Source organism: Pyrgilauda ruficollis, unplaced genomic scaffold, assembly GCF_017590135.1.
Source record: "Pyrgilauda ruficollis isolate IOZ18807 unplaced genomic scaffold, ASM1759013v1 scaffold2, whole genome shotgun sequence".
In the NCBI taxonomy this organism is placed as follows: domain Eukaryota; kingdom Metazoa; phylum Chordata; class Aves; order Passeriformes; family Passeridae; genus Pyrgilauda; species Pyrgilauda ruficollis.
In genome coordinates, this window is record NW_024519206.1 from 21,711,479 (window position 1) to 21,730,589 (window position 19,111).

The following is a 19,111-nucleotide window of genomic DNA, read 5'->3' on the forward strand; positions in this document are numbered from 1 at the left end:
TGTTCTGAGGGGGTGAAGTAGCAGGTCAGAAACCAACTGGCAATTTCACAGAAAACAATTGATTTTCTCTTTAAGTGCCGTACAGGGAAAGCATTTCTCTCTTAACTTGTGATCAAAGGAAATGAAAGATGAGGGAAACGAAATAAAATGTTTATTCTCTATCAAGCTATTTCTCATATGCAGCTCTAATATAAAGGAAATATTCCAATAAAGGAAAATTTCAAGCTAGCCTAAGGAAGCACATGGTAACTCTAGAGAAAAATCTCCCTTTGGAAAGAGGCGGTGCGATTTGAGAACAAACCAGTGAACAAAAATGCCTTTCTTGCTTTCTGGAGGAGAAAGGAACTGCGATTTTGAAATATGTACCATGTAGTAAATCTCTCATTGCCCACTGCTTATTTCATGCTTATTTTTTGTGGTGCTGGGAAGATCTACGTTAAGCAAGACTGAGGCACAAAAACTATAATTTGTGCTGGAAGCTCACTATTGCATGGAGGAACAAAAGGGTTCAGGCAGGATATACTGTGGAACATCACTTCAAGAGAGGCCATGTGCAGAAAACACTCTGCTTCAGAAATCTTGATCTTTCCTCTTAATCTTTTAGAAATAAAAAAAGAAACTTTTATAAAATTACTCTTGCCTATGAATGATGAGTCATTCTGCTTTTCAATAGGGAATCAGCTTGCCAAGGGACCTTCTTCAAGGTTTTGAGTGCCTGAAAAAACACACATTTTTAAAGGTTTTCTACTACTTAGAAAGGAAGTGAGGAAGGAGATGAAAACAGAGAAATGAATGCTTGATTTAGCTGACTGGAAGACTGTGTCACCCAGGGAAATGTGAAGCAAATTATATAGCACAACTTGATTGACATGAAATTGGTTTAAGTTAATTTTTTGGTAACAACCCCACCTTGCAATCCTGCCTCTTCCAAAACCCCAAATCTGGATTTGTGCATAACTTGACTTCAAGTTATGCACAATATGTACATCTTATGCCATATTTTACACACATGAATTTGAGAAGCAGCAGGAAGCACCATAGCATAGAGGACCGATCTCCAGCATATACTCATTATATTACAGCAAATAAGACATTTTCTGTGTTCACACTAAAAACTGCACTAATTTTCTCAGCAGACTTTCTCTTCTGGGCTCTGTCATAGTGTCCAAAGTTACTGCCCTGACAGTGAATACTAATTTAACCCCCAAACGGAATTATTCCCAAGGAGTGATTTTCAGTTCATGGGCAGAGGGTGCCACTTGGATGAAAAAGCAAGATCACAGCTCAGGTCTTTGGTATTCCAGCAGAAATGATTCTAAGCCATATCAACCATGCATAAAGGTGGGACCACATATGTAATACTTTAATGGAATGAGGGAGAACTAGGACATTATTATGGACATTGACGCTGCTGGAAATCTTTCTTGATGCCCACTCCAGTGCCACATTCCCACTTACCATGCGCACACTTCTGTGAAACAAAGGGGAGAGATACAAGGAAGATGCACTGACACAAGCGCAGGGTACTGGAACAGTCTTCTACAAATTCACATCCCACATGTTTTTGGGGTACTTCATGAGGTAAAAGTCAGCAGGCTGCTTTAATTTGGAGACTCCTGAGGTACCCCCTTCCTACTTGACACTTCAACTTGTCTGTGCACATTCCTCAGGAAGAACTGCCATCTGTCTCTTTGCTGCCACACTTCAGACACAGCAGAGCTGCACCCATTGAAATGAATTATTTTTCTGGTGTGATAACATTAAGGCTACGTGTAATCAGTTTAAATTCCTCTCCCAGAAACTGTATGCTGCCTTCAAAACCAATAAACACCCAAGACCAAGGTCAGCATTCCTGCATGTTCTTACAGATGTTAAGCGCCTTCAAGCGTGTTATATGAATAAATCATACTAAGCTATGCTATATGCTAAGGTGTGCAACAAACCAGGGCAATTTGTTGCAGGAGAGAGATGCTCATTAAGTGCAATTAATAAGCACTATCTGTGCACTGAAGGGCAGAGGAGCTAATTGCTGGAAGACACTGTGTACAAATAATGTTTACAGTTATGAAACCAAGGCATTCCCACGCAAAATCTCAAGGGGGGTGGAGGGGTGGAATGACATAAATCAGAAGAATGACCCAAGCCAAGCCATAGCTACAGACACAGCAATCCTGAAATTAATGAACCCCACCACTGTCCCACTGTGGTTACTGGGCTCCTCTAGGAGCCAGATTTTATGAAGCACCCTAGGGTGGGGCCAGCAACTTCCTTTGAATAGTATTCACCTTGGCATTCCAGGGGAGCCTGTGTGCTGGAGCTCACAAGCACAGGGCTGGCACCAGTCTGCCAGTGGGAAGCCTCTGATTGGGGTTTGGGTTATGCACATCAGCCCCCTCACAGTTTACATCCTAATCAGTTTTCTTTTCTTTCAGTCACAGTCTTCAAGGTTGGCAAAGGCCTCTAGGATCATCAAAGTCCTCCAGGACTTCTAGAATTCAGCAAGGAAACAGTAAGGAAGGTGTAATTTTACAATAAGTTCTTGTCACCCCTTCATTACTCGAATAATATTACTCGAATAATATTTGTTGAACACTAACAGAGCAAACCACATTTTTCCACATGAAGTGAAAATAGCGAACGAAAATGTTTATCAGTCTCACATAATGACAGAGCAATGGTATTTGAAAGTATGGTATTTCAAGAGAAATAAACTTTCCCTGTTTATCATCAATGGCTGCAATTATGTTGTCAAGATACATGAGTGTTTTGATTTCCTCTTCCTGCTGTCTTTTTACCTTCAACTTATATTGTAAGCTTGACACTGTTTATTCACGTACTATTACAGAACCACTGAGAGGGGTTATTATTGAAGAGTATTTATTTTTCAAAGCAGTCACACTATGAAGCCACAGACACAGCTAAAGCTTAACTCTACATCCTCCTCCAGAGCAGCATGTTCCTGATGTTAAAAACACCCCACTAACCCAAACAAACACAACAGCATAAGGAGAGGGTTAACAAGCTCCTGGACATGCAAACCCCAGATCAGTGCCTTGCCCACAGCACAAGGGCACAGAATTAACTCCTAGAGTGACCCCAGGAAAAGGCCACAAAGGTGATCAGATGCTGGAACCATGACAAGCACCTCTCCTATGAAGACAGGCTGAGAGAGCTGGGGTTGGTTAGCCTGGAGACAAGACCTTGGGGAAAACCTTGTAGTAACCTTCTCGAGTTATGGCACTGGTAGCAGAGCATGCCACTGATTACTTCCTTGGGCAGCATAACAGCTCCCAACTTTGGGTAGGATGTTGTCTTACAGGATTCAGACCGCTGGTAAAACGTTCAGCTCCTTCTTAAATAACTACAGGTAATATGGAATAAGAACTTACTTTTGTTGCTGTTGTTGCTTGCCTGAGAAAATGCTGCCTGATGGCTCTAAACTGTCATTACTCAAACACAGCAACGAAACACACAGATACATCTATTTGCTACAGAGCCCTGGGTCTGCCTTTTCACAAAAATTAACACATCCTTTTGCATGAGAAACTGTTGGCTTATCTGAGACACAAGGACTTGATATTTACCCAGTTTTGTCTTTTATTTGAAGCTTAAAAGCATATCTCCATTAGCCACAACCTTTGGCCACAATGAAGAATAAATATTCATCTTCAACACCTTTGATAATGTCTAAAAATAGTTCATTAAACATCCTTAACCTTTTCTAAGAACCAACTTGTAGGTGGGCTTAAAGCATCTGGTGTCATTACACTTATGAACAATTTTGCTCCTTGAAATAAATTCAGCCTGGCTTTCTCAACTCAAAGTCCCCCCTTTACTCAGAAGAGCAGAAAACAGGGATGAGAACAATAAGGAAAATTAAAACACCATAAGCCTTCCAATGCCTGATGGAAGAATGGGTCAAATGGAAGTTTATGTTTCAATCTGAGTTGCACTACTCTGAGCTCACATCAGCAGATCTCACCCATCTCATCCTGCACCTGCTCTACAGAAAATACTTTGGGACATCAGCCTGCAGTTGAGCTATGAAAGCTCTTGTCTTTGATGTTAAAGCACTATTGATAAAGATGGAAAAGGTTTCACCTGCACATCTCAGTAAAAATGGGACCTGAATAAGCAGCACCTCAAAAAATCATACAGCTCACACCCAGCACACATTTCAAAATCAAAACTGCAGAGATTATTCTGACAGAATATTGGCTTCAACAGAAACTTTAAAACTGAACAAATGGAAGGCATCATTAACTACAGTATTGTCTGAATGGCTGCAGTCATTCTCTAGAGCAACATGATCAGATCATTGGAATTTCACTTTTTATGCCAGAAAGGGAAAAGTTCTCTTACCAAAGAAACAGGAATTGAAGTACTTTGGTGATTTTCCCCACACTGAAATATTATCTGATGTAATAAGAGTTCACCTTAATGTACTGCCATAAACCTGTGGCTTCCTTTGAGCTCATAGCTTGTGATGAAGCTGCAAAGATGAGCAGACAGCACTGCCAGGGTGTTAATGGTAACAGTGTATGCAAATTCTTTAACTACTGCAGGGCTTGTGAGTAAAGTGCTCAGACAGCACTGACTATGAAGTACAGTTATGAAGGTACTTCTGTACATGAGAAGATTCACAGGATCCAAAAGATCAAACTTACAAATAGTAAATCATGCAAAATGAAAAGCAGAAGGGACATGATCCCAGCTGCCACTGAAAGGTGGGACAGAAGAGAAAAATGAGCACTTATCATAAAGACATGCCTCACATTTGGCCTTTTTCCTTGGAAATAGCTCTCCTGTAACAGCATAAGAATCTAATACAAATACCATGGTAGATGCACAGAGACTTCTCCAGAGAGCATTCAATGTACCCCCTCTGAAGTTCAAAACAAGCTGTTAGCAAAGGTGACAGATGGCCCCTGCAGTCCTAGTGCTGTTTTGTTACCGAATATTTCCCACCCAAACACTCCCTCACCCTACACATGGCCACGATCACCCCCCTCTAGAAAATCTGTTGGGTATCTGCTACATTAAACAACACAAAGGCAAAATGAGAGAAAGAGATCTGGATAAAAGAAAGAAAGAAGTAAAACAAGCTCATTCTGCAAAACAGTGCTCACGCATTTTCATGTTTTATTTTAGATTACTCTTCATGGATCCCCCCAACCTCAGATGCCAAGGCAGATCTGGAACCTTTTTCTGATTTCTGAGTTGCCCAGTATACTTTACATAAAAGAGAAACAGAATTTGTTCACATTCAGAAAATGAACTGGAACCATCTTCAAAACAACAGTTTTTCATTATTTTGTAGGCTTTCACAGCCTGGCGTAGAGGACAAAAGGTCACTGAAGACACACAGTTTGGTGTGCTTTACAACCTGTCCCTCAGACCCACCTATTGCTTTAAGTACAGGTTTGAGACTGACGGTGGGAAATCTGATTACCTGACCAAAATGGCAATATCTGAATTGTTTAAGTCAGTTGGCCAGACTGCAGTTCATAGGCTTACTTTTATACAGCCTTGCAACGTACATGAAATAACAAAACTGTGTTTACAAAGATGCGAGGAACATTATGCGAATGTGACAGATGGATCTGTGAACTGGAAAATCTCCTCATCAAAAAGGTCTTCTGGCAGTTCTTCATCTCCATCAGCAAAAAATGTAGGGAATGGAGGGTTTTTATTGCAGTCCTTGTAAGTAGGCAATTTGCTATCTCTGACCTGAAAAGCAGGAAGGGGGAGAGTAGGGTTAATAGATCTTACAGAAGTTTTTAGACAGTGATAAACTAGAATTTAAAGAACTCAGCTTACATCCATAAGAAAAACCCAATAGCATTCACATTCCACTTGTTTAAAGAGTTCCAGATATAATCATCAGTTACTTTAACATCAACCCCTGCTATTGAATTTAACATTTTGTACTCATCCTTAAAGATATTTTAAAAATCAGCAAAACTAAACAAACAAAAAATCCTAAGAGAATTTGTTATTACAGTGAAACAAACCCCACTCATATGAATTCAGTGCTCAATATTTTAAAATGTTATTAAAATACAAGTATAGCTTGTTTAAACAGTGCTTATTTCTCACAGTATGTTCCTACATGACATTCCAAGTTCTATTATGCAGAGTAATTATGTCGTCAACAAACAAGACACATGTTTGTATGTGTGATGCAAACTAATTATGGCAACTAATTTTGCAAAGATATGTGCATGTGCTGTAGTGAATCCCTCTGGCTATTGCAGAGCTGCTCAGTGACTGCAGAGTTAAACATCTAAAATTCTCCACTCAGGAATCAGACCTAAGTTTGTTGAACATGAGCCTCTAAGACAGCTTATTGCAAGAAGAGTGGTGCCACAGAGAAATTCCTTTACTGACCTCTCTACATGTGGAAAGATTTAAAATCTAGCCCCTGAAACTCCAATCTCTGAAATAAATTAGTACCTAGAATTATCAGCAAAAAGCAGTTTGTCTGCAGTACCAGATAGAAGGCTGGTATCTCTGAATAAAAAAAAAAAAGAGCTACAAATTCTTAAATTTGATTTAAAATTAAATTCTTCTTTTCTATATTGTTACATATAATTTTTCTACTGAGCTGTAATAATCCCCTTCAGGCACTATACTCAAGTGGATTTAAAAAAAAATAAGTGCAAATAGATTAGACAAAATTTTAGTAGAGAGAAGATAAGCTCTTAGTTTTTGGTGGGGTTTTAAAGAACAGGATGAATTTGTTCTTACTTGGTCAGACAGAGATCTCACATAGGACAATTCTGATTTATGCCAAAAATTAAATTAAAAAATTTTATGCCCACTTAATGCTCTCTTTTGACAGCACTGTATTTACCAAATTCATATCTACTATTACTTGAACCTTTCCCAAAATCCATGAGGATTCTTGTAGATGGCACATACAATAAATCTGACATTCCAATATTTTTTAAGGGCAGGCTTGATAAACAGAAGAAAGCCTTTTGCTAAGAATGAGGGGACGAGGGGCTTGACGTGTTGCACTGGTTAGGATGGCTAAGTAGCTTCTCAAGCAGAACGTTCCTCTTCTACAGAAGTGCTCTCTATGGCCTTGTGAACTGCCAGACCTGTAGTTCCCAATTTACATTGCACATTTAGCTGGAATGAACTAGACTGAGGTCCGAGTCCACAGACCTTTGCTGCAGTTCCATCTGCAGTTCCAGCACCAGTAAGTTCAGAAGAAACAGTCAGAGGGCTTCAGCAATGTCACCTGAAGGATGGCATCTTCAGAGACGTCATCCTTCCCTTTCAATACACCGTGGCTCTTTCTTTTGCTATATGAAACCCCAGTTTAACTGCTTCACTGGTTATCCATTATTTCCCTTGCTAATTTCGCCTTTACTCTCTAATCCTGTTACACACCAAAAACCTTCTCTGTCAACAGCAAAACCCCTCATGATCCCTACATGAATTAGTATCAGAAAGATTAGAATAAATGATTTTATTTATGATAACTCACTCATTTCATGTATATCTTATTTAAATGTTCTTCAGGTTTACTTTTTTTTTTATTATTTTAATCAAGAAATAGTATGTGCTATTGCATATAGGCTGTGTCATTGCAGGCAGCTCTGGACACACGGAAAATGAAAGGAATTGAAATGTTTGTTTTCCTCCTATTTTTTTCCATTACTTCTTAAAACAATTTCTTATGACAGGATTTGGCAGTAAGACATCTGCTCTCAACTGAAGGAAAACCCAACAGTCCAATCTCAGTCCTGCATTAGTTTACTTAAATGAATTTAAGATTTCTGTCCTGACTTAACGTTATATGAATTACATATTAATGCCAAGGGGCATTTTGGACAGTTATCTCCAGTGTGATATGGAGAATTCTTACAATAGTTTTACGATTCTCATCAAACATCTCCAACAGACCATTGTTGCTCCCAGAGGAGTACAAAACTGTTTCATTTTGCCACTTCCAAACTCCTCAGAAGCTTGACAGATCCCAGAAGCACAGGTCACATCTGATGTTAAAAGAGTTTTCTTCTGATATCCCCTTTTTTTTATTGGTATAATTGATGCAGTATTTCTTTTGACGGGTGAAGCTACTGCTCTTTTTCCATCTTTCTCTAAACTCACAGCTTTCAAATGCAATTTAAAGTAAAAAAGTGTTACCTTAGAGCATCACTACCAAACTAAATGAAACTCTTTCTCCTTGACATTAAAAAGTTAGATAGTATTCTATTATCAGGTATTATCATTATCATTCCTATTTAAAGGAAGAACTCAACTTCATTTTACACCTGAAAGTATTGTTTAGCAACTAAAACATGGTATGATTTGTCTGTCTTCTCAATAGAATTACTTAATTACTCCTTTTACATTTATGAAGGGTCCAGCATAACAAAGGTTTCAGTAATCTGAGGTAAGAGATACAGGAACAATAATTTCACAGCAGTATAAAGGGGTTCACTGGTGTGGGGCAGCAGCAGCTACACTTGTCTGTATAAGCACGTACACAGAAAAGAAGTGCAGGTGACCCAGCACAGCTCTTCCAGCTCTCCTGTAACCTTCTGAGAACATTACTAATTAAAGGAGTAAGTTTTCATGCTGTGTTACTAAAATCCAGTGAATTTGGCTCTCATCCACAGAAGAAATTAAGCTCATAGTCCAAACTGTTACTGCAATCCCTAAAAGCATTTGCTATATAGCTTGTATAATAAATGCTGGGCTTACTCAACTGCTGTGTTAATAGCCCTATATATTACAGTAGACTATGCTACAGATAGATCTTATATACAGAAGATGGTATAACCACTACAGTGTATTCTCTGACAGGTCATTTTATGTAGAAAAATACTAGACAAAACTGAAATTGGAGCTGGTTGGGTTTTTGTCACTAAATCTTTAGAACAGTTATAAAGGGTTTTGCAGACAATTAATAAACTGCACTTATGTATGTCCCCTATATTGACAGCGTAATGGGTGGTATAAACAAACACAAACTCAGAAATCTATCACCACAAAAGGCTTAATGTGGTCTTAAACAAGTGTTAAAAACTGATGCTTAAGTCACAACTCACATCTGTAGCTTAACAGGGCTTCAGGCTGTGTTAGCAACCACAGCAAAGAATGCAAGCTATTTGTGTATAAAAATGAGTTTAAATATAGAAAATTAGAAATAAGCTGCCAAGGTGTCATACATCACCTAACTCAGCTTCCCTGCTATTTTTGAAGCTAGACATAAAAACTGAACCCAAAAATTATATCCATTTCTTATCAGCCTTATTTTTGTCTTAAAAAATAACCCAGTAATACAAATCCCCCCCAAACCTCCACACAGCTCTATGAATGAGGCCCAAGGCACAGGACAGAGAACACAAAAGAAGTGAAGGCACCACACTATCCCTGCAAGTCCTCAACTTGAGCAGAGTGCACCCAACCCAGGCACCAACAACTAGAAACACACCACAGTAACACTGGGAAGTGTGATACAAAATAAGTAGGATGTAAATCACTACATACTTCTCTTAAAAAAAAACCCAAAAACAAAACAAACAAACAAAACAAGCAAACAAAAAACAAACAAAAAACCCCCCCACAAAAATAAGCAATCTCAAGACTTAAGTTACTAGCTCAAGTGGAGCATCATACTAAAGCAACTTGTATACTTCAGTTTAACTCAGGTCTAGCATACAAACAGGTCAGTTCAGTATCAAGTTGCAAAGCAACTCCTATGGGCTACAAGATTTGCTTGAATTTCTGCCTTCACTACAAGTGATATACTCAAAGTGATCAACACTAAATATCCCAAGAAAATCAGGTGCCTTAAAATTAGGGCAGGTATAAAACATTATCAAAGACAAACTACAACATTGTGAAGTACAATATACTATATTACCCTCCACTATAAGGCATCTACATAAAAAGAGAGTTAAGTCTTATGCATCTCTCTTGAATGACGAAAGAGAACTTTTTGGTAATATACCTGGGAGAGCAATCCAGAGCCATAACCTTTAGAAAGACAAAGCTGTAACTACAGGCCCTGGAATCTAAGAAGATACCCCAGAAAGAAACTGATGCTTCCTGAGGTAGGGCATCTTGATAGGCCCAATGCACAAATTTTACAATTGCTTACTCTGCAATGTTACCTTTGTAACAGAAGAACTCTGTGCATTCCAGCACACTCCTAAAGTTTCTTAATTTTATCAGACCTTGCAATTGAGAAAGAAATCCATGCTAAAGTAAGCTTTTTTGGCTAGAAACATTACTGATGTCAGTTATTTACCTGCATACTTCAGTGTGCAATATCACACGAAAGCTGATTCTAATTAAAACCAGAAATCCATCAATCCTAGTACTCTGCAATTTTATTCTGCTGAAAACAAAACTTGAAAAATTTAAGTGCTTCATCTCTGTCTGAATAGAGTGCTGATGCACAAAGTTTCCAAAAATACAACATACAAAATAAATATATGCTTTAAAGGTGCACTATGGTTTTAGTGGTTACCAAGCAACACAGAGTGGGTACTGAACACAAATGCCTTCCCCTTGGAAGCACACAAAGAAGAAAGTGTTATGCAATATTTTACGCTGGAGCTCAAAGACAGATGGATTCAAATTCCCTAGACGTTATTCCTACTTAATTACAGGCAGGTATTCAGTGGAATGAACAGTAATTACAGCAGCTAACATCCCATAATTCCTCTCCCCAACTACAGATTCAAACAAATACACAATAATATATTTGAAGATGATGTCTATAAGCAAACAAGAAAACACCCTGGAAGAAAGCTAAAAACACCACAGACGAGTGCAGCAAGATTAATGGAGAAAAAACCCCAGAAATCAGAGAACCAAATAGTATTGTGTGGTATTCACATGCCCTCTGAACAGAGAGAAGCAGAGAAAAGAATGATCAAAACAATTCTTATCTCATTTGCTACTCCTGTGTTTATGCGCAAGTGGAACGTATTCTGGAGATTGTTTACCCAAGGTGACCAATTGGATCCACGTGTGTTGTGTCGGGACTGTCAGCAGTGACGAGTTCTTCAGTTTTAGTATAGTTCTTGTTAGTGTAATACAGTGTAAAATAGTTACAATATAGTATAATAAACTATAGTATGATAAAATAGTATAGTATAATAAAGTATCGTATAATAAAATAGTATAATATAGTATAAGAAAAGTAATTAATTAGCCTTCTGATATCATGGAGTCAGACGTGCATCATTCTTCCTGGTGTCTGGGGTTGTCATAAATCCAATAGTATTGCTTTACCTGATTTTATAATTAAAGCCTTTTCTACTCTTTGCAGATATATTTGAAAAAATAAGGGAAAAAATGAATGTTATGTCATTCATATGGCTCATGCAAGGAAAAAGCCACAGAATGGATCCACCAGCTCAAGGAACCAGAATGAAATGTAGCTTACTACATATTGCACTTAATCTCCAAATAAGACTGGAAGCAATTTTTGGAGACCTATTTCTTAATAGCAGTGACACCTACTGCTGTGTCTTTACCTCAAACAGTGTTACTTATTATTAAATGTCATGAAAGTTTGAGTCTGGAGCACTTTGGTCAAGATCTTTCATATACTTTATTATCTTAAGCAAGGCGCTGTAAGGGAAGAAAAGCCTCGTTCTTCCAATGTATGTTCTTCTCCAAGCAGAATGTGCAGTGTCTGATCAGCAAGGGAAGAATGACTTGTTTGAATGAGATCTTCACGGTGTACATAAGAATGTGCAGTATTAACATACACAGCTTTGTTTTTAAGTACAATTTATATTACAGGCATGTAGTAAATGTTTGTTTTCTTAACTCACTTGAAATCAGAAATAAAAATTAGTTTATTGAGTCTAGTTAGAATAAAAGTTATAATTGGTAAAAACAGGTACTGTATTCAGTCTCAGTGGCTTCATAAGATGTTGCATCCTTACAGGTAAAACATGTGAGATGTGTACCTGCATTTGCCACCAAGCAAATGCAGGTACATTTAGTACCACATAGTCATGACATAGTCATGTGGATTTTAAGAGCAAGACTAGGGTAACAAGATGCACAATATTTTTCAACAATTACCTCTTACTTAAGAGAACTATTAAGATCAAAGAATACAGTCTGGGCATCAAACATGTCTTAATTTTTTCAATTTTTCTCAATTTTTTCAGCTACATTATGCTGCTTGTATGCATACATTATCATTTAAAACTAACATCCTAAAATAAATTCCCACTTAATTAAATTTCAGACTGACGTAGAACAACCAGGTTCATGCCTCAGGATTAGGAAAAGGTACTTTGAACACAGTTAAGAAAAGGTCACTCAGTACAATATACAGATAAAGAGCCAGCTGAACCACACTCTTAATTCTATGTAATTGATATCACGCCCAGCAATTTAGCAGAAGTTGTCCTGAAAACTACTTTTCCCGGACAGCTCTTAACCAATTTTCACTATATTTGGAAGAGAAATGTATAATGTATTCCCCAGGCATGGGCTGGACATTTAAATAAAAACAGTTAAGAGATACCTTGCCCAGGAAAAAAAACCTTATTTGCAGTGAGAAAAACATAATTTTTCTATGAGTAAAAAAACAATTTGAAGGCAAGGTTGCTGTATGTAATGCCCGACAAAAACTGGATGCCCACAGTAAAATAAAAGAAGATAATAAACTATTTGAAAACATCTGAATTTGATGAACACTTCAACTTTTCAAGTCCTGAACCATTTAAATCCCTGCAATACTTCCATGGACAGAAAGGTTACATGCATACCAAACTCTTCATAGCTGAATATATTTGATACCCTGCACTCTATTCAGTCAGAAAGGAAACAACTTCCTCCAAGTAAGTGGTGTTTGCAGGTGTGTGGAATATACCTCATTAGAAAGAAAAATGTACTTAGAAAACTACCCTTACAATGCATTTTTCTTGCTTTGATGTGAATTATTTACATCATAAGAACACTGATCAGACTCTTCATTGTTTCAAGACTATGGAAAACTGAAACAATATAAAAAAAATCTGAAATTAATCCTGCAGTCTGCCACAGAAAATACCACTGGCACATTTATACTGATTCCAAAGGGAACTCAGATCTTTAATATGAACTCCAGATGTCTCTTCCTCAACTGCTGTACCTCAACTGCTTCTTGGACAGGTAACTGCTACTGGGTAAGGGAATGCTTCAAATAACCTCTAACGCAGGACTTGCTCTGTATCTCTGTTCATGAATATAACACACAAATAACATTCTGGAAATCTCACCACCATGTTACAGACTCACGTTGGCATTCAAAGGGGATGGACACAGCCTGGAGACACCTACCGTAGGGTTCAGCAACTGTGCTGATGTATCCTAAGATACGTGAGTGCAAATCTAAGAAGGAGCCATTTAGAGTGCCCTACTGAGCCATTCAGAGTGCTCACTGCCCCTGCTGACCACGCTCTATCACAGAGCTGATTCCACTGCCCTTTGATTCAGCAGTACAGGACTTCTCAGAAGAAATGAAAATTGCATCCTACCCATGTTTTTCCATTTGTAAATTGATTGGTACAGAGCTTAGGAGTCACTAATACCAGTATTGAAAGTAGCAAACATACCTTCACCAGACAATTGGTGTGACCTGGAACAGACCCATTTACATAAATAATGTCATGCTTTGTATTGATCCTCCACACCTAGGAGACAGGGGGAAAAAAAAATCAAACATTGAGTCCTGTTTAGAGATTATTCCCAGTTTTACAAAAAGAAGTTTAGCAAAGCCCAGACTGAGTAATTGGCTGTGATACCCTGAGGAAGAAAAATGTTCTGCACAGGCCTGAACTTGCCACAGAACTCACATGCCACTCTGGGTGCAAAGCTTCCTAATGCAAGAGGCTGAAATAGTTTTAAAGGGCTGGTGGCCAGGCTGTATTTGGTAAAGCAGGTCCTTGTTCAGTGTAACACCAACCAAAGCTCCTAGGTCTCTTTTCCCTCTAACAGCAACAAGTTGAAAAAGATGAAAAATATCACAGGTGACAAAGTAAAACAAATGTCATTGTGAAAATGTTCCTGTTACCATATGTCAATTTCTTAACTCAACCAGGTGCTCAACTGAACACACACATTTTCTGCTACAAAAAATTAGTTACAGTAAACTGAGAACAACAGCAGCACTTTTTGGGAAACTAGAGGTCAAAATGCTTTCTGTGCAAACTGCAGAGGTTGCCTTCAGAGACAGAGTAGCTTTAATAGCTCAGGAGCTGCCGTAGCTATGCACAAATCAGAATCAGGACAGAAACTATAACCCCCTTTTTGCACATGGAAGTGAAAGGCCATGATCAAATCAGAGCTTCATGCAACTCAGATTTGTGTTGGGTATGAACAATGGAACAGGCATGGAGACATTAACTGAAATCACCAAAAGCCTGATTGTTTTCCCTCTTCAAAGGCAAAAGTCAAGGGACATAGTGAAAAACACACTGGATGTGGAAGCATCACCCGAAATCCCAGTTCCCAGGCTACCACATGCACAAAGGATGTTCAGATAAGTTATTGGTAACCCACAAGAGAACAGGAGAACACATTTGCTGCTCTGATCTTTCCAGCTTGCTTACTTCAAGATGCTGCTGTCTGGACTCTCGCAGAGATAGACAGGACACCATTGCTGGGCAATGCCACCACCTTATACACACACTGCTATATCCAGAACTCACCTTTAATCCAAAAGATGTCCTGTAGATGTTACCCATTTTACCAGGCATTTTCTTTCCACGATAGACTTTGGCAGCTTTCTAGATAAAAACAAGGCCAAAACTACCATGTTAACTGCAAGAGGTACACTTACAAACTCAAGAGGTGCACCAGAGAAAATATATTGGAATTTCCAAGGCTGAAAATATATAATATCAAAAAAATCTAATCCTGATAAGCATTTTAAATACCTCCTGACAGAGTTTATGTTTTACTCTACATGTGTTCTGAAATACTTGACCACAATCACAAAACTTTTATACATATATATATACACACACATATATACACACTGTAGCTTCTCCCCTCCCCTAATCAAAAAGTTTTTGCACTGATGTCAATCAGATCTTTTTTAACGTGTGTATTCTTGAGAGTGGAATCTTTAATTCCATTCCCCAGTACTCCTTAGTTTCTGTACCCAATTTTGATTATCTGGGCATAACCTGGACAACAAAGGTGGGGAAAAAAGGCAGGAGTAAGTGCAATGATTTTCAATTCTACACTGTTATCAAAGGATTTGTATCCTGCTCCTCTCTGTTATACATTAATAATGTTTCTTGGAGTATTTCTTAATTCTTGTGAAAATCATGATTCAGGAAATCAGTTGCAATCCAGTTTTAGGGAGAGGATTCTCTACTGAACAGTCCTGGATTACAAAAATGTCTGAGATAGCCAGCCATACATAGGAAAGCAGTATAAAGGCATTGCTTTTCCTCTGTTGCATCCTTTCACCTTGTTCCTTCCCATAATACCTACTGCCAACACCATTTTTCATTCTACATACTTTGTGAAATTACATGCAGCATTACTGCTTAGGAAATTCTAATTTAAAGAAAAGTAAAGCGATTATTTTGTAATGATGAATACCATCTGCTAAAATAGTGTTCGATGTTCAAATATTTACATTCTTCAGTGAAAACAAGTGCCAGGTGTAGAATTCTTTTGCCAGCTGAAACCAAGGACTATAAATCAGTAACACATGCTTTTACACTCTCAATTACTCAAACTTCATTGATTGCTGCCTTTTTGCTTTTACTTTTCTCTTGAGCATTATTAATCCTTTTTTATATTTTAATTTCACTAAGAAATTTACAGACAGTCCATGTTCAGTACTATGACTCAGATGATCTTAATTAGTTTGCAAAATATTCCTCTTTGTTCAATATAAATATTGTACAGCCTATATAAGACAAAGCCTAAAATTTACCTGTTCAAAGAGCTTTTATACTAATATTATTTATAGTTTGAAATGTAAAAATATGACTCTGTACTCTGCTTAGAAATGCATAGAAGCTTACACACTTCTGGGAATAATTCCCTACTAAATTATTGGGATCAGTTCATTAAGCAGCTACACATGTCAGGCAAGGTGATAAAAGCAACCAGGGTTCCAAAGAACAGTACAATATCTGCAGGATAAAATAACAGGCAAATCCATTCCAATCTATAAATGCTGTGATAAAAGCTTCTTAGAACTCTCTTTGAAGTATTAAGACTATTGTCCTCACTACATTACAAAATATGCCAATGAGCTCAGTTAAAATATGTGCATTTACCAGCAATACAGAATATTCATAAATTGAGGCCTAAGAGAAGAGCATTGCTCCTTATACAGGATTCTGAACTTCCTTTGCTGCTGGGATTCCCTGCTAACACAGAGTAAATGTGGCAGCTGGCTATTGTACATTTGTTCAGTTTTAGTAAGCTGTTCTGAAACCACTGAAGAATGTTTTAATGGGAAATGAGAATCCTCACATTGGTAGATATTGCTCCAGGTCGTCTGTGAGTTTTTGTCTGGCCGTGGCTTGCAGGCTGACCTTTAAATCCCCACCTTTTCATGACACCTTGAAATCCTTTACCAATTCTGGAAACAAAAATAATTAAGAAACAAACCTGGGTTAGTCAGACATAAGCTTTCTAGCAATAATCAACAATTTCAGTCAGGCTCATGATTTTTTTACCTTTCACAACACTCAGCTTATGGAAGAATACACTTAAACATGGTATAAAATCTGTATTTTGTACCATGAACATATTTTAACACAATGTTTAAAGATTGCTCTACAGAATAAGAAGCACTAGAAGAGTCAAACAGGCAAGAATACTAACATAAAATGCTCCTTGCTGTGATTGTCCTCAATAAAAGTTACCATAATGAATCTGTCACCAAGTGAGCAGCAGAACAATCAAACAAAAACCACGTCAAAACCCCAAATAATACCATATACCACAACTTAATGTCCGGCCTAAGCATCAAGAGAGGAAAGAGATGGCTACTTAGAAGGAACATTTCCATACAACAAACCCACCTCCTGAGAGCAATGTTGGGTATAGTGACATGTAATTCCCTTGATCTGTACTCATCCAACAAGTAAGTTCTAAAACACAATACCAAATAAAATGTATTTTCAGAGTCCATGTCCTTCATCTTTGAGCCACATGACAGCATTACTGGCTTTGGAATTCTCTATTTACTGCAAGGACAGACTCAATAGGAAAAATCACCTTACCATTGCACAAAGGAAAAGCTGAATTAAGTGCATGTTAATGTTAACTGGTGTTGTCTGTGTCCAAAAGCAGAAGTCTGACCACAGTATTTATGGCTGCACTGATTATTACATTTAACCTGAAATTGTCTCAGTTGGCCAAAGCATGGTGCTACTAACGCCAAGGTTGTGGGTTCCATCCCTGTAAAGGCCTTTCACTTAAAAGAGCTGGACCCTCTGATCCTTGTGGGTCCCTTCCAACTTTGAAAATCTTGTGATTCTATGATTTTGCAAGAGAATCCTTTTCCTCTGATTTACAGAAATCCTTTCTCTGCTAACGCACTTCACATTAAAAATATATATGCACTTTGCATCTAAAATAAAACTGGGTATAAGCATGCACAGAGCATGTTCTGTGCAGGAACGGCACTTGGCTGACTCCCTGCTCAGCACTGCCATGAAAAAGTAGTGAACACGCAAACACAGAAAACACCAGCATCAATGAAAAGTAGATTCTTTCCTCTACCCACTTGACTCAACGCTCCTCTAACTGCTGTCCAGGTTGCCTTGAACACATCAAACCACAGTCAAAAATAGCCATAAAGAAAGACTCTCTAAAGCTACAGAACTGTAAGGGAACATAAGCTGTGCAATCACAGTGTCTTGTCTCCTGGTCTTCCCTGCTCAGAACCTATGGGACAATCCCTGTTAAATCTGGCAAAGAAAAATGCGTAACTGCTTGAATACAAAAGTTACTTGTTAGAAGCTCCTGGCTATTTTTTGCTCCTTACCTAAAGCTAAGGAAAAGCTGCAATTTAATTAAAGCAGTGATATCTTCCTTTGATCTGCCAGCTGTCATGCAAGCATTTGTCAACAGCAAGACAAGTCCTTCCAGGCCAGCAGACAGTGGTGGGACATGAAGATATGAAGGGGGTTGGGGCCAAGAGAGGAAGCTGAATGAAGGCACCTGCAGGAGGGAGGACCTGGGTTACCTGGGATCAGGAATGCAAGACAGGAATCCAAAGGATGCAAGGCTTTTTAACACCACTTTTTGATAGAATCAGCTTATTTTAAAAGTTTGCAATAATAAACAGCAATAGTCATAAAAACACTTTGAAAAATACACTTTAAGTGAAGCTCAAAACTTGTATTTTTCTGCTTTCATATTGCTAGGGAGTAGTAACTATGAAATACATGCAGAAACTAAGCCATAGGAAACCTCATATCTGTTGTGCCAAAATGCTATTTTTTTCTTTTAAACTACCTATTACTGGGCATGTTTTCCAAGTAGATTACTTCTGGCATCTCTAGCTGGAAGATGGACTTAGCAAAGTCTCCAAAACCAACTGCAAGTGGGTTGCAGCTGTGCAGTCAACAGAGCGAGCAGATAAATTCTCTCTTTAAATGATAGGGCATGATAAATTCTTCAGCTGCAGAAATGCTCTTGCAATTCAGAGAAAACCACACAACCATAGAAAGCTACCATTTCAAAAGTAAACACTACCATCAAATGTCGCCAAGAAGAATAAATCTCTGATGTCATGAAACCACTTCAACATTTCATTCAACTTACTTATTTTTTAACATGAACAATTTAGAATACTGTCAGTTGTAAATATGTTGTAAATTATGTTTATTTAAAACATAAATTCTTCATACATGCATGAGATATATTTTTTAAATAGAGTTTAGTACATCAAATATTATGCGATATCTTCAAAAAAAGGTGATTACAAGATAGAATTGCTAGTGATAAATGATTCATGCAATAAAGAATACTCGGTTGCTTCTTGGTCCTTCTAATTACACATGTATTTTCTGTGAACAAAGACTCAGATTTTACAACACCAAAGTCTTAGGAACTTTCTATAAAGTGTGATCAGACTGAAAAAAGAGTACTC

The 19,111-nt window shown here is 37.9% G+C and overlaps 1 protein-coding gene across 1 annotated transcript in view; it reads right to left on the reverse strand.

Annotated features, from left to right (window-relative positions):
- Window positions 1-5,125: 5,125 nt before the first annotated feature.
- MRPL3 (mitochondrial ribosomal protein L3) overlaps window positions 5,126-19,111 on the reverse strand; it is a 28,745-nt gene continuing 14,759 nt past the window's right edge. The window contains exons 7-10 of the mRNA XM_041466600.1: window positions 16,480-16,588; window positions 14,688-14,765; window positions 13,593-13,670; window positions 5,126-5,730 (exon numbers count right to left, since the gene is read on the reverse strand). Coding sequence (XP_041322534.1) covers window positions 5,581-5,730; window positions 13,593-13,670; window positions 14,688-14,765; window positions 16,480-16,588 — 415 coding nt within the window. The 3' untranslated portion in view covers window positions 5,126-5,580. The remainder of the gene's footprint in view (window positions 5,731-13,592; window positions 13,671-14,687; window positions 14,766-16,479; window positions 16,589-19,111) is intronic.